This window comes from Curcuma longa, chromosome 11 (genome assembly GCF_044706935.1).
Source record: "Curcuma longa cultivar G26 ecotype Majalengka, Jawa Barat chromosome 11, ITB_CL_G26_1.1, whole genome shotgun sequence".
Lineage (NCBI taxonomy): Eukaryota > Viridiplantae > Streptophyta > Magnoliopsida > Zingiberales > Zingiberaceae > Curcuma > Curcuma longa.
Window position 1 is genome coordinate 26,746,830 of NC_133871.1, and position 21,229 is coordinate 26,768,058.

A 21,229-nucleotide genomic window follows, 5' to 3' on the forward strand; every position below is an offset into this window, starting at 1 on the left:
GACTCCCTTGTGGGATCATGAATCTCACAAGCACCCTTTTGAATAGTGATCACATAACCCTTTTCTTGTAACTGACTAGCACTTAACCAATTACTTTTCAAGTCAAGGAACGTAAAGGACATTAGAAATTATTTCTACAGAACTATTCTTGGTTCTTATCTCTATATAACCCTTTCCCATCACTTTCACGGTAAAGAACAATCACCAAAACTTACTGTAGAATGAAAGCCTTCATTTAAATAAGAAAAAGAAGACCTACTTCCACATATGTGATTACTGCAGCCTGTATCCACATACCAAACGTCAGCAGCCATTGAACAACCAACAAAGTTTCCACTTCTTGCTTTTCGGCAAAATTCACTTGCGCTTCCTTTTCTTTGTCTTCAGGTAGTTTAGTATAACATTCAAAACGATAATGTCCAAATTTATGACATCTAAAACACTCTACCTTTGATTTGTCAAAATGTTGATATCGTCCTATGTCTTTGCCTCGAAAATGACCATCATCGGCTTCGAAATACCTGCTGTCATCTCTATTGCCTCGATCTCCTCTTCCTCTACCTCTACCTCTACCCCTTCCTCTAGAGTTTGAGAAATGAGTAGAGATAGAAGCCTTTAAAGCTTGCTCCTCTGAAGTTGAACTTCGGTTCATCTTTTGTTCATGGACCAGTAAGGAGCTTTGCAGTTCATCAAGAGAAAATGCATCAATGTCTTTGGATTCTTCAATGGAACACACAACATAATCAAATTGTGGTATCACCATGTTCTAATGGAGGTAAAAGATACTTAATTACCTTCATTAATGATTATACTCGAAAAACTTGGGTTTATTTTTTACAAGAAAAATCAGAAGCATTTTGTGCATTTCAGAGCTTCAAGGCTCGTGTAGAAAATGAAACAGGAAAACATTATTAAGACCCTTCGAACAGATCGTGGTGGAGAATATTGCTCAACCAAATTTGAAGGTTTTTGTGAAGTTAATGGCATTCGAAGAGAGCTGACAGCTGCTTATACACCCCAACAAAAACGAGGAATAATAAAAACCAGGCCAAAGTTCCAGCTCAACCTGAATGAAGAGTGTTAGGCAGATGAATGCCATTATTGTTTTCTCCATTGTTTTGTCCGCTTGATTTATGTAGAACCAAGAATAATAAAAGCACCTCTTCTTCCCTCTCATCAATTTTTCTTTAAAGAAATGATTGAGTGTTAACCCCCCTATATTTTTCTTTATATATTTCTCTTCAATTAGGAAACATGACCTAAAAGGATTCTTTTTGATGCTTTTGCTGTTTTTTTTTTCATGAAATGAAATGTTCTTTTCCTTGTCGTAGGGTGCAGGTTATACAATGCCCTTTCTCTATTCTTTAAATTCTCTGTATTTGTCATGTTCTTCTTCGAGCTCTCTTTTTAAGCTGGTTTATACTGGAAGTTAGTTTTATCCTCCACTAGATTGAAGAAGTTGACAAAACAAAAATAAAATAAAATTTATTTTTTTTAAAGAAAATGCTCACTCATGTGCCAGTAATTGTCGATTGTTCTTTATTTTTTTTTAAAGAAAATGCTCACTCATGTGCCAGTAATTGTCGATTGTTCTTTATTTTTTTTAAAGAAAATGCTCACTCATGTGCCAGTAATTGTCAATTGTTCTTTTCTCATTTTTCTATCCTTGCTTCCTCTGTATACACTATATGGGTTTCAGACAATGCTATTTCAGGTTGGATATGCATAAAGTGGATTAGATTCATAGACATGCATATTCAGGTATAATAAATTGCATATTAACGAACTTCTAAAGTTAATGAGTTTCGCTAATAAGTGTGAATTTAGAGGAAAATCATCAATAAGATAATTCTTATTTCCTTTTGAGATCAAGAGAGATAGTTGAGCACTCTGTGTATGGTGATGTTTTTGGTTTCATATTAATCAAACGTCGTTACAACCTGATGGTCTTAATCTAATATCAATTTAATTAGGTTCTGATCAAAGCAAAATGTAACTTAAAAATTACAAATTATAGAAAAAAAAAACTTTAAGAAAATTGAAAACTGACATGACCATGCTGAACCAAAAAAAAAATAGTTCTGTTCATTTCTTTACTATTTATGAACTTGAGTAGATCGATCAATTAGAGTAGTCATTCTTGATGTGATAACTTCAGTGACAATTAGAGTGTCATTATTATTTTATCTCAGGTATCCATATATACCCACAAAGACTTAATTAGATGGAAAACAAAAAACAGATTAGTATAGTTACACTAATAGTTAATGATTACTGTTAACTAGGGGGTTGGGAGTCAAGATGGGTCGGGTCGGGTTGGGAAAGGTTTTAAGCAAAAACTTGACCTGCTCAGTTTGATTTGGGGTATACAAAATTTTTAAACGCCAACATGGACTCAATTTATCAAAAAATCTCTGAACATAGAATTTTCAGGTTGTGTCGAATCTGATTTGGGTTCAGGTTTTTTTCTAACTTGAAAATTCAAGCTTTTCTGGGTTTCCTGGATGTGAAATATTAGGTTTCATGTTCAGGCTCAGACTTTTGAGCTTTATATATAAAAGCTGAAAATAAAAATTCCAAATCGGTTGGGTATATAATTATTAGATAATACACAAATATATAATTATATACTATGTAGTTATTAGTTGAAAGCAGTAAAGAAGATTAAAAAATAGTGAATGATCAGTATTGGTTATATCTTACCCACATTGAAAAATGAGTAAATTTTCCATAATTCTGTAAGCATAAAATCCCAAAAATCCATCAAACCTGAAAAAAATCAACTCCTTTAACAGCTATGCTTACATTTTTATATGGATTCGAGGTGGCAATGTTTACATATGCATGCCATATTAGTTATATTATATATACATATGTCCACACCAGGTAAAACATTCTTGTTCAATTTGTTGGCCAACGTGCATCTGACTATTGGTTTAGCAGTTAATTTCTTTATCATTCACATATATCTTAATTTTTTTACAACTTTTGGCAATTAGAATTATGCCCCAACCATATTAGTAGTGATATATTGGTGCATTTCATTTCTTGTGTCTCTTGCGGTTATTTCAATCTCATTAAAGTTATCCTTATTATCTCCAGATTTCTGGTGATATCGACCGGCATTGTATATGGTTATTACACCTATGTACTAAAAATTGATGGAGAAGATTTTGGAGGTCATGGTGCATTGCTTCAGGAGGGCCTTTTTGCTTCATTTACCCTATTTTTGGTACGATTCCTTGATCATTGCCTTCTCAAATGTCATGGCATTTTGATGCCACATGATTTCTCTGATTCTTGCTCAAAGGGCGATAACAGTTTAACACAACAATGTCTTGTTGGATGCAGCTCTCATGGATTGTCGTATACAGTTTACTACATTTTTGAAGACAGTCGTGTACACACTTCTCTATGGAATCTCGATAACTACCTGTCAAGTTTAATGCCCCATCGTTTTGGCATTGGAGGGATTGGAATTCTGTTGGTTTATTTTTTATCAAGAATTGTATGGACAGGTGCGCACAAATGCATCACTGCTCAGCGTGATACGTTTGGCGTGGTGACATGGGTCGTCGACCTATACCTTTGTGTTTGACTATGCTTGACGCCCATGATTTTGATCAGTAATAAGGTGCAGGAGTATTTAACGAGTGGTTCGTCTTCTTGAACGAGAACAGGTACCATTTGCCAAATGTGGCCATCTGGATCATCTTTGTTTTTAGCTTTCTTTTTTATTTTTATGGCAATAGTGTGATTCAAACATAGTTTAGCCATGACGGTTTACTTTCTGGACTATGATGTATGATCATTTTGCTTCAAGAACTAGGAAGACTTTTAACTTTTTCCTACACCTGCAAAATTGTTTTGGAATGCTGATTGTTCTCATGATCGTAATCAATTGCTATTTTGGGTCATAAATATGAAATTCGAGTATTAAATTTCCAAATTTAAGGCATATGGTAATGTTCAAAAGTTACCACAAACCTTCAAAATTTTCTTGATAACACAATCTTGAATATTCCATTATCATCGTATGGCAGCAATCCTATCAAATTTATTATTGATAAGTATGAGTAAGCCTCTTGGACAATGAAGGTTTAAATTTCTATATTATATTTAAGGAGTTTGAACAATTTATGATCGTTGAATCGTTTGTTAAGATTCATTTGGATTTTAAAATTTTTATAAGATTGAATTGATTAGATTAATCAGTTTTTATGAGAATGAATTGGTTAGATTAATCAATCGTAAAAGTTAAATATATGAATTATCAAAAAAAATCATGATAAGAATTCACGTATACCAGCTGGAATTGGAGAGCCAGAACCAGACGCCACAAACACTTTCAAATAAGTGAGCTGAAAAAAGGAATTTTACCAATCTGCAAACAAACGAAATTTTCTCAGGAGAACGTCTCCGTTGGTCACAAAACATAAGTTACACCTTGCTACTAAATCAGCTTCAATTAAGTACAAGGGCACAATCAAACCACAAAATATGGATAAAAAACGCTGCAGTGCAGTTGAAGATGTCAGCATGCGCTAATCCTTTTGATTATATTTTGGAGGTCTAAGAACATTCCAGTCCAGTTTTTCACGTTTCTGTTGCTTATGAGAACCTGCTCTATTGCTAGACGATGAATGTTTACCCTCTTCGCCATAGATTTTCAGTATCTCGTTGGGTGGTGTTTCGTCGCTATCCACTTCTAGTTGCTTCCTCTTGAGGTCTGTATCCGAAGCATTGTTTGATCTACCTATTCTCGAGTCCATAGAACCTACCGATGTGGTTTCACCTGGTCTGCAACAGCCAAAACAAATAAAAAAAAAGAGATAATCCAATGCAAATGGGGAGCTCAGGTCCGGACTTTAAAAAGTATGGAATTATGAGCACGAATCTTTATTGTATGGAATGGTGGGATAGTTACACATCCTAAATTACTTTTGATGGTTAAAATGACTGGAATTGGATTCCACAAATTCTGTTAATTTTTTGCCTATAATAACTAATACATGGTGCAAATGAAAATAACTGGCACTGATTATATGGAGCCTATAAGCTCCTCAATGTTCATGAAATATTCTAGGTATATTTCTTCTGATTGAAAATTACACAAATAGACAGGTGGAACCTTTGCCGGATAAGATTTTTACCAAACAGATTTCAAGGTGCATATTAGTAATTTTGAACAAATAGTTGAACCACAACTTGAACTTGAGCAATTGCAAAAATAAAATATCAAATGCAGTACTGAGAATCCTGAAATATGTAGACCAAGAGTAGTACCTAGCTGAATCTCCATTGCTATTTGAAGCAGTGGCAGCATTTTGTTGATTATTTGCAGCCTCTTCATTTAGTTTCTGCAAGGAGAAAAATCATTAAACGAGGAGGTGAAATAGTCTAACTTGAAAACAATGCAACTCACATCTACTGAGGGATTGAAACTCTGGAAAGACATTCGACCTTTTAAAGCTCCTGGATGAGGATCACCTTCCATTATAACAATGCTGTGGGAAGAAATATAAGTAGAAGAGGATCTTCAAATGTTAAATAAAGAGGATGATGGTACAAAAATAATGGATAGCTCAACCTCAAAACTGAAGGGGGAGTCCTATAGACTAGAGAGCACAAATATATTAAATTGAAATCATAATGAACAAAATTGAACAAACAAAAAAGTTAAGCAAATAGGCATAACAAATATAATCGCAATGTAGGAAAAAAAACATATATTCAATTAAAGGATCGACATAATATACACCATAGCTACAAACATATAACACCATAGGTTATTGAAACATATAATCTAAAAGCATTTTTAGTTCACAGGTTAATTATTTCATCATTGATGAATTCTAAAAGAATAGCTATTCCTAGCACCTACATATAATTACAAGATGAAACCGAAATACCCATTCTGAAATGATCGTCATTTCTCTTAATCTTGTTTAGGTATCCCTTGTATCAATTTTAGAAATATTTGACTATTCCTTTTATGAATCTGAAAAAAGAATTTATTTCAACATAGTCAAGTTTAACTGAAGGGGTATTTTGATCTTCTTCCCAAACATTGGAATGAAATGAAACATCCATTCAATGAACCAAACTGAGAGGTACATATTCTTATTCTATTCCTACTCTATTCTTTCTCCCAAAAATAACTAACTATTCGACTCATTGTCAATTCCATTTCTGCAACCCAACTTGCTATAAGAGAATCATACATCAAGTCTGTGTACACTTAAATGCAAATGGTTTCGCTAATTTGACAGCAAGATTATCATACATAATAGCAAGACTTAACTCTTAATAATGGCCAAAGCAACAATAACCAACAATATTTCATTAAAATTTGCAGTGCACACCCATATGATAAAACAATTATGCAAATCTGAAGTAGATGAATTAGTGAATAGGAATCCATGTGGGTCATTAAAACTATCATCACAAGTTAATTAATTACTCATTATTTGCAACAAAACTCCATATTCTTCAACCAAAAGCAGTCATGTCACCTGAAATGAGGTATGCACACAACCAAAAACCTAAATGAGAAAATTCTTTATGGCCCTCACATGTTGAGACGCTTACAAGAGGACTCAAGAATAAATATCCATTTCTGTAAGAACATAGGTCCTAAACGAACACAAAAAGGTAAAATCTAGAAAGAGAAGGATAAACTAATACACCAGCGGCAAAATACTAAAATATAAACCTGATAAGAATCAATTCCTAAGCAAAGAGAAGTTCAAATAGCAAGAGGGGGAAAACCCTAACACAGTGAGCATACCATCTTCTGGTAGGGGCTGGGACGGCGGCGGAGTCTTCGACTGGCTTGTACTTGTCGACTTCCTTAGTCTTATCTTCCTTCAAGGAAGCCCTTTGCATGAACTGGAAACCGAGAAAACAATAGATCCATGGCTGATAGATGATCTCGTGGAAGAGGCGTGAAAGGAGAGAGAGTTTGGTGGCGGAGGAGGACATCGAGGACTCACCTTTAGGTTCTTAAGGGTGCTGGAGAGCTCGCGCTTCGCCATCGGATTTGCTCGCCGCCGGCGAGACCCGCAAGGGCAAGAAGAGGGTGGAACCGGCGGAGAGCAGCAGCTTGGAGATAGGCAAGCCGGTTTCCGAGTGGATTTGGATCAGCGCATTCTTATGAACTCCGACCCGAATGGATCCGGATCCGGGAAATCCCGCGGCCCGGCTAGAACTGTCAAACGAGCCAATCCATGAAGGGGTGGGCCAATTCATGGTAAGCCCATCATATGGCGGGGCGGAGCAGGCCAACCTACCAACTTGACGGATTAAAAAATCTCTAATCCAATTCAATTCAAGACGACTGTAGATTAGGCGGGTCAACCCACGAATCTGTTAAAAAATAAAAAAAATATTAAAAATATCAAAAATTTTAATTTTGAATTATAATTTAAATGGATTAAGTTGAAAATTTTAAATTTGAATTATAATTTTTAAGCTTAATTATAATTTAAATGTATCAAATCCACTAATTTATTAAGTTTTCTATTTTAATTTTAAAATTTAAAATAAATAAATAAACTTTCTTAACCCGCGGACCAACCCAAGCCCGCCGCGGGGCCAACCCACGTGGATCGTGGGCCTAGGCGGGTCAATTCATCTCAACCCATCTTAAAATGAGTTCATGAAATTTCAACTCAATCCGCCTAAATTTCTTAGCGGGGCAGACCAACCCGACAGGTCTAACCCAACTTGACGGCTATAGGCCTGACCCATCGGAAATCGAACCGGACAAGCCAGATTAAATTTTATATTATTCAAATTTATTTAATAAAATAATTAAATTAAAATTAAATTAAATCGGACTTAAAATAAATTAAATTATTTAAAAAATTGTTCAATTTTAATTTATTTTTTTTAGAAGTTGAGCTTAGTTAAAATTTGATTTAAACTTAATTTGTTATTGGGTTCTTAATTCTAGATTTTTAAATTTGTTCCATTGATTAGTAGGTTTGATATTATAGATTTATTTATAAATTTGATAAAAAAATTTATTGATAAAAATAATTCACTAAGTATTGTTTATAAACAATTGAATAATTCAGGATTTCTATTCATAAATATTAAAAAGTTAAATAAATATATTTATTTAAATTTATGAGAGTAAGATGATTTTAAAATATATATAATTTATATTTTAATTTCTTTTCCTTATTCTTCATAACTTAGAAGGAGATTATTCTCTTTAAAAGGTTCACTTTTCGTCTACCGTTATTATTATTTTTTCTTGTGCTCTAAATTTCTATTCTTTTATGCAAGAGAAAAATCATATTTTTTTAAAGGATTTATCCGAAGATGATTTTTGAAAAGTGACTAATCTAACGACCTTGTAGGTTCGAATCTCGATGAAGTCAAGCAATATCTTCCTCCGTCGTGATCAATTATAATTTCTCAATTTATTTCCTCCTAGATGGTTATAAGGCCGATCGTGTGAGGCCGCTGAGATGACAGATTCTATATTTTTTAGAAGAATTGTAGGTCATGAATTAGGATCTAGGTTTAAACCATGTTATATCTTTGTATTAGCGTCATTATTATTATTATTTTATGTATTTATCTTTCTTATTTTCATTGTACACTAACTAATAATTAAGTTGACTTATTATATAAATCTTATAATTATATAAACATATTCAAATTTTATATTTTCAGGATCACATCTAGTCATGCATTGATCCAAAAAATTTAGCTCCTTATATCAAGCATAGGTAGTTCTCGATTGTTCCTAAAAATTAAAAACAAGAAACTTGACTCATAACTAGGGTGGTAAATGAATCAAATATTTGTAAGCAAATTTGATATTCTATTTAGTATAAGAGTTTAATATTCATTCAATACATATAAGATTAATTAAATAAATAAGTTTGAACAATTTAGTAAATTAAATGAACAAGTTTAAATACATATGTATTCAACTTGTTAATGTTTATGAATAAAGTTTGTGAATTGTTATGAATCATGTTCATCAATAAACTCTTATAAATATAATAAGTAAATAACAATTCTAAAAATTAATAAATAAATTTTTATTATTAAGCTCAATAACGAATCAAACAAGTTAAAAAATATAAAAGTTTTAAATAATCAGATAAGTTTAAATTGAGAGATTGATAATATCTAAACGAACCAAACTTAAATCAAGTTTAAATAATTATTTCAATGACTTAATTTATTTTAGACTCAACTTGAATTGACTATCTTATTAAACAAATTTGAGCGCTATAAAATTTGACTCGACTTGACTCATTTACAATCTACTCATAGCTTGCTAGGTGCCTAATAACTTCCTCCCTTAATACAAAGGCGGTGATCTTGCCAGAATTATGGGATTCTCAATGATTAGGAAGGAGGCAAGGATAACGTAGATACTCACTCCGTGATCATGATTACAAAGTGTTGAAAATTCAAAGTCCCTTTTTATGTTTTTCTAGGTAATTCATGTCTTAGTTCTTCAAACCAACTACTGATGATCAATTTCACCCTATAAAAATTTTTCATCGACCATCAATATAAATTTGAAAAGTACTCACATTGAGGTCATCAACAACTAACCTCCATGATCGACTCATCACGTGGAGCATCATGCTCTATCTAGATATTAGAATCATTGCTCACAATATGATCCACCTAGATAATTGTATTTCATGTCGCTTTCCATAATTTTTTCCATTTAAAAAAAAATAATATTAAATTTTAAAAATACATAAAAAATCATAAATTATTATAGAATCAAATATAAAGCAAGAGTATTCAATATAATCTATTAATCTAATTCTTCAATATTATTTATATTCTACGTGATGTTCTTTAATTAAGTACTTGTTGTAGCATCAAGTCTTGATATATTTTTTTAAATTAATCAAGATATCTAAAGCTTACATCGAATTAATCATGACCATCAAATAAAGTCGATACTTTGAGCGACTCTTGACATGCAATTCAATAATGTTAGTAGTTCGAGCACTATGGACATAAAATATCATACATGGAAATCGAATCTCAAGTGTGTGAATAATCCACCATATCTCTTATCATTGCATTGTGTCCGGGGCTCAAGTCCTTGACATTTGTACTATAAGTTCATAGCTCGAATCAAAAATCTTAATCTATTTTCAAGCACCAATATAAACTTTATCCATAACTTACTCAGAGCTTTTTTTGTGTTTATTAAAGAGTGATGTGTTTGATGATCGATTTTTAAATTGTGCTTTAGATTTATCCGATAGATAGATGAATTAGAGAAACTTGATACCTAAATTATTATTAAAAAATAATCATAAAATCGAAGAACTCTTCCTTATTTATTTTATACTTAATATCATATATTTAATTGCTCTAATCAAAACCAACTGCTTGTTCGAATTGATTACTCTAATAAATCCGAACAAGCTAGACTGTTAGATAGTCCATCCAAATGGGTCAAATCACTTAGTCTAAACAGACCGAACCACTCGAATGGTTCGAATGGTCAATCCTATTCAGACAATTTGGTTGATTCCGATAGAGCAATTAGAAATGACTCAGTTTGGCTAGTTCAACTCGATAAGAATGAATACCATTTTGAAGTAACATAGCAAGTAAGAGAACCTCAGGTTGAAACATGATGACTAAAATTCACACAGAAAGAAAGCAACCAATTTGAGCTGAAAAAAATTGTGTGATATAGTCTCAAGACATGATCTGAAAATGTAAAGGTTATCTGAAAAGTTAAAATGAAGTGGATTGCCAAGCTTGAAGGTTTAATAAATAAGATTATCGTAACAGGCAGACGACAAGGTATAATAAGAATTCCACAAATAGGGGAACACATATATAACTTCAGTTCTTTGCTATGAACATAAGAAGATTCATAAGAAGAGAAAAACAACAATCGACTATTGTGATGCTAGACAAATCACAGTTCTGGTACAATGTGGCAATATATCTAATCGCACGAATACTCGCAGAAGTTACCAAGTAGTCCACTTGGTGATCAAGAGGTTGCTCGGTTGGTCTATTGTTTCTTACAACAAGGTAATAAGATTTTCCACAAATATCAGAAGGCATATAACTTCAGTTCTTTGCTATGAACACAAGAAGATTCATAAGAAAAGAAAAACAACAATTGACTATCGTGATGCTAGACAAATTACAGTTCTGGTACAATGTGACAATATATCTGATCGCACGAATACGCTCAGAAGTTACCAAGTAGTCCGCTTGGTGATCAAGCGGTTGCTCGGTTGGTCTATTATTTCTTACACATAAAATTGTAATCTAGTCGATGAACCTTAGTTCCAGATAAAGTGTCTTAACTAGAAATAGCAATGCATTTAGCTTTACACCACTAATTAAACCAATCTTACATGCGCAGTGCAGCATGGTTTCTACTATTCACATTTTAGCATGTAGATGTTAGAATCAACTGAAACAAGAAACATGAAGAAACTAACTACTAAGACAATGATACAGATAGATCATTTGTGAACCGATAAAACGAATGAATATGTGGAATTTTTTTCTTCTAAAGTGAACACATGCATGTAGACAATGTTGAACATCTAACCTAAAGAAAATAAAGCCTCTTCTGTGTGTTCAAGAGCAATAGAGGTGCCATGTCTGATGGGGGATAGCTAACAGAAGATGCTACTACACTTTTTAGGTAGTCCCTGTTCACAGTGGAATTACATGTAGAGAACAACCATCAGCTAGCCATATGTGATATGTTGAACAAACATTGTCATTCTTCTTGAAGGATAAGTATTTCTAATCTAATTCTCATAATTACCATCTTGGTGGATTCACAGTGCCACTGTTTTGTGTCGAATTTGTGCTGCGGCTTCTTAGGCTCCTACTGAACATGGAAGATCTCCTGTGTCTAACAGAAGGGTTTGAGAAAGATTGGGAATTGGGATTTAACCTGGTCGAAGATATCGGAGTAGAAGACCTGAAACGCCTGAAGAATGAAAGCACACTGCGGAATGCCTGACTGAATCCTCCATGATGCCGCGACCGGCTCTCTCTGGAGGACCATGCTATCCTTCTTGGTGCCCCATTAGTATTGAATCCGCCATCCATCTCTGTGTAAACGGCTGGAAACTCCCCTTCAGCAGCTCTCCGGTCCCCTGTAAATCTGCCTACGGCAAACCCACCTCCCGGAAGTCTCCATATGGTAAGCCCGACCATCTCGTCCTCGTTCCCAGCCAAGGAAGCGTCTTCGTCCACATCTGGTTGCTGCACATCCGTCGGCATCTCATGCCGGCAAACTGGACAGGAATTTCTTAGCGCGAGCCATGGCAAGATGCAATCTTGATGGTAGATGTGATTGCAGGGCATCTCGAGGGCCTCAGCTCCAAGCTCGAAGGGATCTTTGCAGACGGCGCAATGGAATTCCAGGGCAACATGAAGGTCAGCGATTTCAACCGTGGGCATAGACTCGACGGCAGCCTTTGAAGCAGGCGGGTGACCGAACACATGCCTGCTGCCTGTTCCATTGGTCTCCGTCTGAGAAAGACGATCGAGTATCCTCTCAAACCCGGAGCCTATCAAGAAATCCGACATGCTTTCCGGCAAGGGACGGAGGCCCGATCCTGTGCCGTCGTAGTGGTACAGTTCAAAACTGTTGGTGGTATCCCGATCCGCATCGCGTCGTGAGCCTTCGGGACCAGAAGAACGATGAGGGGGTTGAATGGAGATCGGTCGCTCGTGGACGGGCGACTGTTACTACGGAACCTAATCCCCGAGTGCTGGCGAGGCCGCCCGTCGGCAGCGGCAGAGTCGATCACCGGGGAGGGGAAGCGTCGACGGCGAGGCTCGGCGGCCGCCGCAAAGGAGGGATGGAAAAGGCCATGCGCATCCACGAAGCCGCCACCGCAGTCTGGGCAAACAACGGCGTCCGGCCAAACGGAGATGAAGCGACAGCAGCGACGGCACCATTGCGGCGAAGCCGTTTCCATACTCATCGCCGCTGTATCCTACAACAAGAAGACCACCGCAGCAACAAAGAAAGAAGAACCCTACTGGAGATCGAAGATCGAGGCAACCGATCTGCAATCGATGCCCTAAAAATCGAATCTTTCCAGACAAGAACGAACGAAAAGTCACAAATCCGCAGAAGAAATCAAAATCATAGCTCAATTTGCATATCTAAGACGAGGATTTCGAAGTTTCAGCAGATTCCGGTAGCTGGAGAGCGAGAAAGCGAAGGGGAGGTTTTAAGCGCCGGACGAAGCTCCAAGAGCGGAACCTTGTGCGATTGACGGCGTCGTCGAACGCTCCGTCACGCATTCCCACGGGCATGGGCGACTCCGTTAACGTCCCGCCAACGGCGTCGACGAAAAGTTAGATCAGACCGGAGTGAAGTGAACCGGGTACGGTCGAGTCCGATCCGCCGGATAAAACGCTGTCGGTCGGTCCTGTTGGAGGGTTCGGCCGGAGGAATAATTACAGAAAAGTCCTTACGGTATTTGATTTGACAGGCTGGCCCTGAGGGCAGTATGACATCATTGAAGTGATTGGAATTTGAATAAGAAAAAGCGAAAGCCAAGTAAAGCGGAAAAAGGGCAGAGACGTTCTTTTCTTGGGCAACTGCCCATAAAACATCTTTTTTACATTTCCCCCCACGATTTTAGAATAATTTGTTGAAGATGGAAGTTTTAAATTGGGCAAAAATAAAAAGAGTTTCTCTTACCATCATTTTTATTAAAAAAATATTATTAAAATTACCTCCAAATATATTCTTCGTCGTGAAAATATAAGAGAGCTTTTTAGGCACAAAGAAGTTTCCAATGATGGGGAAAAAATAGGAGGAATACGAGGACCTTTTTATTAATAAGGGATTGATTATCAAAGAGACAAAAATTATATTGATATAATAAAGTAGAAATTAAATAAAATTGATGAGAGAAAAAAATATCAACAAAATAAAAAATATATATCATTAATTGAATATTTGATGGAGATTTACCCAGAATTCTAGGAATCCTCGACTCAATAAATCTTTTGCAATCACTTTAGCTTCTAATTCTTCTGCAAAAAGGTGGATCCGTCATCTTAGCGGCCCCACACGGTCGGCCCCACGACCATTTATGAGGAAGTAAATCGAGAAACTACAGTTGGTCACGACGTAGGAGGGTACTTTAACTTCTAATTCTGATTGCATTAATTGTTGCATCATTAATATAGGGATTCCAACGAAGTATACATTTATTTTTTTTATTAATTCAGATAGATTTAACTAATCCGAGAGATAGAGATAGATAATTCTCGCGGAGTGTCATTTCATTGTAGGAGAAATATCCCAACTAGAAATCAAATCTTATCACTACACTTACATGAATGAGATTGTAAGTCAAAGACTCATCCTTTAAACATGTTAAGATACTCCAACAACAAATGTGCATAATGTTTTGAATGCTTCACATGTATAATAAACCATAGCTTCATTGATTATATAATAAGATAATTATAAAATTACTAGGGCAAAAATTAAAAGGGCGCCCACCATTTATAAAATCACTAGATGAACATTTTGTTAGGATCCGGGAGATTGTTAGAGAGGGGGAGAGTGAATAGCCTCTCTTTTCAATCGATTTTTCTCCTATAATGAGTTAGTACGCAGCGGAAATAGGAAGAAATACAGCTAACAAAGCAGAGAAGAAGCTAACACAAGGATGTACGAGGTTCGGGGATAACTTGCCCCTACTCCTCGACGTGTCCGTAAGGTGGACGATTCCTTAATCTTCGGTAGATCACACTCCGGATGAATCCGACTAGATAATGCTCCTTCTTGGTGGAGAGACCTCTCCACAACAAATCTCACAGATATGAATTAAGCACAGAGATAAGAAGGAGGTTGAGGCAGTTATCAAAATAACAACTTACAACACCACTGCCTCAACTCAATCACAATACCAACAGAAGATCAGAAGGTTCACCCGAGAGCAAGAACACCAACACTTGCTCTTCCTCAGGCGAGAACTCAAGCAAGAGTAATGAACGCGAGTAGAGAGTTCATAATTCACAGAATCACAAATTTCTTTCTGTTTCTAATCCTTGAATCGCTCTCCACTCCTCCATCCTCCTTTTATCCTTCTTTTCTTCTGCTCATGCAAACGTCACCTGCTGAACCATCTCAGCCCCTCTGAGCCCTCCTGCACACTGAGATTTTCCTCTCCTCCAATTGGCAGGTTAGTTCGGTGGCCGCCTGCAGAACCATCTGAGCCCTCCTGCACACTGAGATCATTCTCTCTTCCGATTGGCAGGTTAGTTCGGTGGCCGCCTGAACCATCTGAGCCTCTCTGAGCCCTCCTGCACACTGAGTTCATCCTCTCCTCCCATTGGTAGGTTAGTTCGGTGGTCGCCGATTACCGTTTATCCAGAAAATAGATACCAGACAAACTGGCAGAATAGAAAGTCAACTCTGACTTCCTCTGTTCGTTCATTTGAATTCGAATATCTGCAAACTCAGAGATTCATTAGTAATCACAGGAAAAAAATAGAAAGCACTAGAAAACAAAGATATTCGTTCTTTCCTAAGCCAGAGAGAAATACTAAGGAACTTCCGATGACTTCTCCCATATCCCGGGTAAAATGTTTGCACGTCCCAGGTAAAGCTGTTAGTGTGATTTTATATCTGTTCTGCTTTCCCAGGAGAAATATTGGTCGAGTGCCCAGTACTTATTCAATGCCCAGGCGTTCCGGGAAAAAACATGCTCATTCTCATACATTCTTGGGCACGAGACACTAGGACTTGTCCGGGCCAGGAAACTTGTTCCCGGGTAAGAAACTCTTATTCTCATGTATTCCCGAGCAAGAACCACTAGGACTTGTCCTGGTCAAAAAGCTTGTTCCCGAGCAAGAAACTTTTATTCTCATGCATTCCTGGGAGAAACACTAGGTCTTGTCCCCGGGCAAGAAACTCTCAGTCTCATGAGTTCCCGAGCAACATAACTTGTCCCAGGCAAAGAACACATGGTTTCCCGAGCAACAGAACCTATCCCGGGGAAGGAACGCATGGTTTCCCGAGCAACAAAACCTGTCCCTGGGAAGGAACGCATGGTTTCCCGAGCAACAGAACCTGTCCCAGGGAAGGAACGCATGGTTTCCCGAGCAACAGAACCTGTCCCTGTCCCGGGGAAGGAACGCATACAGTGGCGGATGTATTGAGAGGCCAGGGGGGGCCATGGCCCCCCGGCCCACGTACGGCTTAGTAGGTTTTTTTTTTTTTTTTTTTTGCCGTTGCCGATTAGGACGAAAAAAAAAACCTAAACCCTTCCTGGCTTCCTCCCTCCCTCGCTCGCCCGTCCGCCGAACTTTTTCCATCTCCGAAAGACCGAAACCTTTTCCTTCTTCCTCCTCTGCGCCCGCCGGCCACGTTCTTCCTCCTTTGCGGTGTGTACTTGCATAGTGATCTGTATGGAATTGTTATCGTGAGTTGATATTGTTAGCATATGCATGTGAATTTTGCAGCTCGACATCCATTACAGGGGTAAACAACAACGAATATCAGATCTCAAGAGGAACGGTAAGTGGATGTGGTTTTCCCATAATTTATGCAGCTTAATGAAACTTGCAGAAGTCTTTTAGTTTGCATTCACATGATTAATATTCGTTTATCTTTGCCTTTTCCTAACAAATGTCATTCTACAGGAGCTCAACCGCTTAGCAGGATTAACCAAATCATGCGAATTTGTCAAGGTTTTTGCTATCCTTTAGTTATGCATTTTGGCATTTCAGATACATTTTTGTTTCCTTTTTTCTCACCATATGCATTTCTGATCATGGTCCTGATGAACATTTTTGTTATCTTATAAACTTCTCTTAACGGAAATTGAATTTGAGAAGGCTATTTTTGCACAGGAAGCATATCTTTCAGAACAAAAAATTATGTGTGGAATGTTCTGTTTATTGTTTTTTGTGACGTGCAGGCTGACTTCATGAAAATGTCATTTTCTGAGGACACGTTTGATGCAGTCTATGCAATTGAAGCAACTTGCCATGCTCCGGATGTGGTATGTAGTTCTATCTATTTCTCTCATTTTTGCAGGCGTTCATTCTTATGACTTAGGAATGGGTTTCAATTTGATTTGACAAGGTTGGCTGTTACAAGGAGATCTATAGAGTGTTAAAGCCTGGTCAGTATTTTGCCGCATATGAGTGCTGCATGACTGGGCATTACAATCCAAATAATGAAATCCACAAAAAAGTCAAGGCTGAAATCGAGTTTGGTAGTGGACTTTCTGATGTTAGAACTACAAGACAATGTGTTGATGCTTTGAAGCTTGCAGGGTTTGAGGTAAATAAAAAATGTGGCTTCTTATATCCGTATAACGTAACCCTGTTTGCCAATATTTTTGCACTCATAATGTTCTCTTTTAGGTTATATGGGAGAAGGATCTTGCAGCCGATTCTCCTATACCTTGGTATTTGCCTCTTGATACAAGTTATTATGTTTTGGGAGATTTATTGATTGCTATGTCACAATGAGTAGATCGTTTTCATTATATGGCCCCCCCAACTATGAAATCCTGGATCCGCCCCTGAACGCATGGTTTCCCGGGAGAGATATTGAGTTGGTCAGGCATGCTTAATCGATTAGATGATCGATTAAGGCATGCTTAATCGATCAGGTGATCGATTAAGACATGCTTAATCGATCAGTGGATCGATTAAGTGTCGCTATTTGGTTTTCTTAGCACCTCTCAGCTCGACTGTGCTAAGGGAAGGCTATAGGATTATTAGATTGAGTCCTCAATCGTCACTAACTCTGATTCCCTACAAAGGGTCATTGCCTTAGTCGTGGCCTTGCTAATTCATCACTCGGAAATGCAAACAAAGGCACACATTCAACACATGAAGCAAGACAAGGATGGAAAAGAACATCTATTTACTTCAAAGTTTTCAAATTCAATGCAAAGGGAGGTGACACAAGGATTGCCAAAATAGGGAACTAAAGTCGAAGTTGGTGTTGGAGGCGGGAGGTAGGAGGCATGATTAGTTGGCCTTCTCATAATCAAGCAGATCTTCCAGACCTTCTTCAGGTCTAAAGAACGCCAAGTCGCTCCCCTACCGGATGAGCCCAAAATGAAGGAACTAGTGAATGGCGCCTTCAAACCCATGCTTGAGTATTTTACTTGTCCTCTTCCAAAGTAGGTTGTAGAATTCTTCAAAGGCCAAAAAGACCTTCTTCCCAGTCCTCCCCGTGACCTTCACCCGCCTAATAGTCAGCTAGCTCAGCCTTGGCCGTCTCCAGCTCAAATGTAAGCTTCGTTTCCTTCACCTTATCCTCAGCCAGTTGCAGCTCCAACCTTTCCTTCGCTAAGGTCTCTGTGCGAAGGTTGGCTGAAGTCACAGCTGCTAGCCCTCCAGGGTAGCTAACTTCACTAGTTGCTCAACCAGCTCTACGGGTTTTACTCTACGGGTTTTGACGAGAAAGGAAGATTGGGGTAGTACGCTTTGCTAAGGAAAATAAATAGGGCTAATTCGGTTAAAAATTTGATTAAATCGAATAAATCGTTCGAATAGATGGAATTTAAAATTTTGATTTAATTATTTTAAAATTTTAATTATTTTTTAAAAAAATTAATTAATTTAGTTAATTCAATTTTTATTCAATTAAATTGAATTAATTAAAATAAAATAATAATTTATAAATTTTTAAGTACATAAATTTATAAATCCATAATTAATTAGTAAAATTTTTATAATATTTAAAATTTTTAATTATTTTGATTAATTTGATCAAAAATTGAATTAATCCATATTTTATCGATCCGATTTGCTCAATATTTATTTAAAAATTTGATCGATTTAATTAGTTAAAAAATCAATTTTAATTAATTTAGTGTGGTTCGGTTCGATCGATTTTAACTGAATACTAAGTCTCAACAAGGAATAAAAGCAAGGGTAGATAGTAAAATAAATATACTAGAAAGGGCTTGAGAAATTAAATTACGTTAATCAATTATGGTCAAAGTGCTCCATATTATAATAATATTAGCCAATATGAATTAGATCAAATTAAAATAATTTTTATTAATTTAAAACAATTTTACTAAAATTATTAAAAGTAGTGTTAACAAAAGTACTGAAATCAGGTATTTAAGGATTAAAAAAAATAAGATAAGTGTTATTCTAATGATTATTTTTTAATATGAGATATTTTTTATTATAATGAAAATAAGAAATAACTTGTTTTCTATTTTTATTCTAACTAATTTCTCCACCTCTTGTATACCGCTGTTATTTATTTATTTACTCCCTTCTTTCTTTTAGTTTTTCTTTCCCTGTGTCTTTTTCTTTCTCCTATCAAAGAGAAACACAGCATCAAAGCTGAAAGCAATCGTCACTATGCAAGTCAAAGAGTGAACAGCATCAAAGAGATCTCGAGTGAAACCAGATTCCAGAGTCTGACATCGCCGGAGTGCACAAGGCAACAATATGATCCAGTGATGATCCATCACCATGGCATAACACAGGCGTTGCTCGATTCCAGCGATCCTACTTCGCCGGAGGGCAGAAGGTAACGAGATACCGCGTCGCCGTGCACTTTTTCAAGCTCGTGGAGTCGTCGAAGGCGTAGCTGTACGCGCGAGGGCAGAGGGACTTGAAGAGCCGCGAGAATAGAGTTGGCCTGCAGCTTGCCGGCGAGCCGTACTCGCCGGTGCAGCAATACTTGTCGCTCCGGAGAGCCAGGCAGGCGCTGTTGCACCCCACCACCCGGCCCTCCCTCGCCACCCCCAGCCCCGCCGGGCAGCAGGCGTTCAAATCCACGTCGCACCCCGCGACGCCGCACCCGGCCCCGCCGCCCACCGGCGCCATCGACACAGGCACGTTGAACCCGTCCACCAAGCTGACGTCGTAGAAGTGGAGCGCCGAGGCGGCCGTGCCCAGCGTCATCTCGACCACCGTCGCCGGCGGGACCCCCCACGCGCCCGCGCAGCGCAGGCGGCCGCCGCAGTCGCCGGTGGCGCAAGAGCCCCGCCCGCGCTCGTCGAAGCAGCAGCCCGTCCTGCCCCACACCCGACCCGACCAACCGGCGGGCACGTCGAAGACTACTTCCTCGAACGCGGCGAGGTGGAAGCCGCCGTCCCTGGGGTGGCTGTGGCCGGCGTTGCCGAGAGTGCCCGGCCACACGCTGTGGTTGCAGTTGTTCACCAGAATGAGCTGGATTTGGTCTGCGACAACGACACACAGAAACATGATCACTCGATCAAATTAACATCATTTTCAAGTTATTTGTATTCTGATTCTGAGATCGATCGACACTGACACGACGACGAGACGAACATGCAAAAGGAGAAGAACAAAACAAGCACTTTCCGCGTCGGCATCTCCGCTCGAAAGGAAGAAAGGTATCGCCGCTGTTTCCAGTCGCCAGCTAGAACTCTGTTTTTATAGTGGCCAAAGCTCGAAAATTAGATGCATTTTAATGAATCTTTTTTTCGAAATTTCCTAATGATCACCATTAATGGGCAGTGCTTTTCCTTCAAAAGTGTAGCATTGATTAGCTTTATCTGCCTTTCCGTTTTTAAAACGCAAAGAAGAAGGAAATGGCGATTCCCAGTGGCAAATTTTCAATTAAAAATAAAAAAGAGAGAGGAAAAAGGAAGATTAAAGTTCCAGACATGAAGATGAACAGATGCTTCTTGCTTGCCTTGGTGTTTTTCTGCATCATGTATAATGATTGCCTTGGTTATAGTAATAGCTATTAAACGTACACGAGATGATTTCTGATCTACATTCAGTTATCTTCCAATTAAGTTTTGTAAAGAAACGGTTTCAGCCATCTCGATCTCGATCATTTCAGTATGGTCATCTCGACCATCTCAGTCTCGCACTACAATAAAAAGGGCATTTTGCGATAAATTTTGTGATAAAAACAAAATATATTTTTGTCGCAAAATAATTTGACGACGACTTTTGCGACGAAAATTTTTTCGTTGGTAATAACTCGTCATAAAATTCTACGATAAAAAATTATTTATTCGTTGCTAATTTAGCGACGAATAAATTTTTTGTCACAAATTCCGTCGCCAATAATTTGTGAGTAATTTTTTTAGCATAGTGAGAATAATATGAGTGCAAAGAGCCTATTGGATCATGTGCGGATTGAATCTGACTTGTCTAAGTCTATCAATAAGTTTTGATCAGAACTCATTTATAGAGGTTAAAAGTAAAGAAGATTGATTTTTTAAAATAATTTCTCTAAAGT

The 21,229-nt window shown here is 37.5% G+C and overlaps 3 protein-coding genes and 1 pseudogene across 3 annotated transcripts; 1 reads left to right on the forward strand and 3 right to left on the reverse strand.

Annotated features, from left to right (window-relative positions):
* Positions 1-4,334: 4,334 nt before the first annotated feature.
* LOC141841486 (uncharacterized) lies at positions 4,335-7,110 on the reverse strand. The gene is made up of 5 exons (XM_074729660.1): positions 6,996-7,110; positions 6,791-6,891; positions 5,426-5,507; positions 5,287-5,360; positions 4,335-4,800 (listed from the first exon to the last, which is right to left on the reverse strand). Exons 1-5 carry the CDS (start codon positions 7,035-7,037, stop codon positions 4,545-4,547), a joined length of 555 nt encoding a protein of 184 aa, XP_074585761.1. The 5' UTR covers positions 7,038-7,110; the 3' UTR covers positions 4,335-4,544.
* A 4,424-nt stretch (positions 7,111-11,534) lies between these two features.
* Positions 11,535-13,179, reverse strand: LOC141840367 (E3 ubiquitin-protein ligase RDUF2-like; annotated as a pseudogene).
* A 2,808-nt stretch (positions 13,180-15,987) lies between these two features.
* Positions 15,988-17,502, forward strand: LOC141837482 (cycloartenol-C-24-methyltransferase 1-like). Its single transcript, XM_074724871.1, has 6 exons — positions 15,988-16,175; positions 16,486-16,540; positions 16,666-16,713; positions 16,944-17,027; positions 17,111-17,311; positions 17,395-17,502. Exons 1-6 carry the CDS (start codon positions 15,988-15,990, stop codon positions 17,500-17,502), a joined length of 684 nt encoding a protein of 227 aa, XP_074580972.1.
* Positions 17,503-19,477: 1,975 nt separating this feature from the next.
* Positions 19,478-20,348, reverse strand: LOC141841072 (thaumatin-like protein). Its single transcript, XM_074729196.1, has 2 exons — positions 20,288-20,348; positions 19,478-20,192 (listed from the first exon to the last, which is right to left on the reverse strand). Exons 1-2 carry the CDS (start codon positions 20,346-20,348, stop codon positions 19,516-19,518), a joined length of 738 nt encoding a protein of 245 aa, XP_074585297.1. The 3' UTR covers positions 19,478-19,515.
* Positions 20,349-21,229: the final 881 nt, after the last annotated feature.

Excerpts from the sequence above, each read along its gene's own strand:
- LOC141841486 (XM_074729660.1), bottom strand. The coding sequence starts at position 7,037 with ATGGCGAAGCGCGAGCTCTCCAGCACCCTTAAGAACCTAAAG. Across the intron at positions 6,892-6,995 it reads GCACCCTTAAGAACCTAAAG|TTCATGCAAAGGGCTTCCTT; the intron begins GTGAGTCCTCGA and ends CTCGGTTTCCAG. Across the intron at positions 5,508-6,790 it reads CCAGCCCCTACCAGAAGATG|CATTGTTATAATGGAAGGTG; the intron begins GTATGCTCACTG and ends TTCTTCCCACAG.
- LOC141837482 (XM_074724871.1), top strand. The coding sequence starts at position 15,988 with ATGGTTTCCCGAGCAACAGAACCTATCCCGGGGAAGGAACGCATGGTT. Across the intron at positions 17,028-17,110 it reads CTTGCCATGCTCCGGATGTG|GTTGGCTGTTACAAGGAGAT; the intron begins GTATGTAGTTCT and ends TGATTTGACAAG. Across the intron at positions 17,312-17,394 it reads TGAAGCTTGCAGGGTTTGAG|GTTATATGGGAGAAGGATCT; the intron begins GTAAATAAAAAA and ends GTTCTCTTTTAG.
- LOC141841072 (XM_074729196.1), bottom strand. The coding sequence starts at position 20,348 with ATGCCGACGCGGAAAGTGCTTGTTTTGTTCTTCTCCTTTTGCATGTTC. Across the intron at positions 20,193-20,287 it reads CATGTTCGTCTCGTCGTCGT|ACCAAATCCAGCTCATTCTG; the intron begins GTCAGTGTCGAT and ends TCGTTGTCGCAG.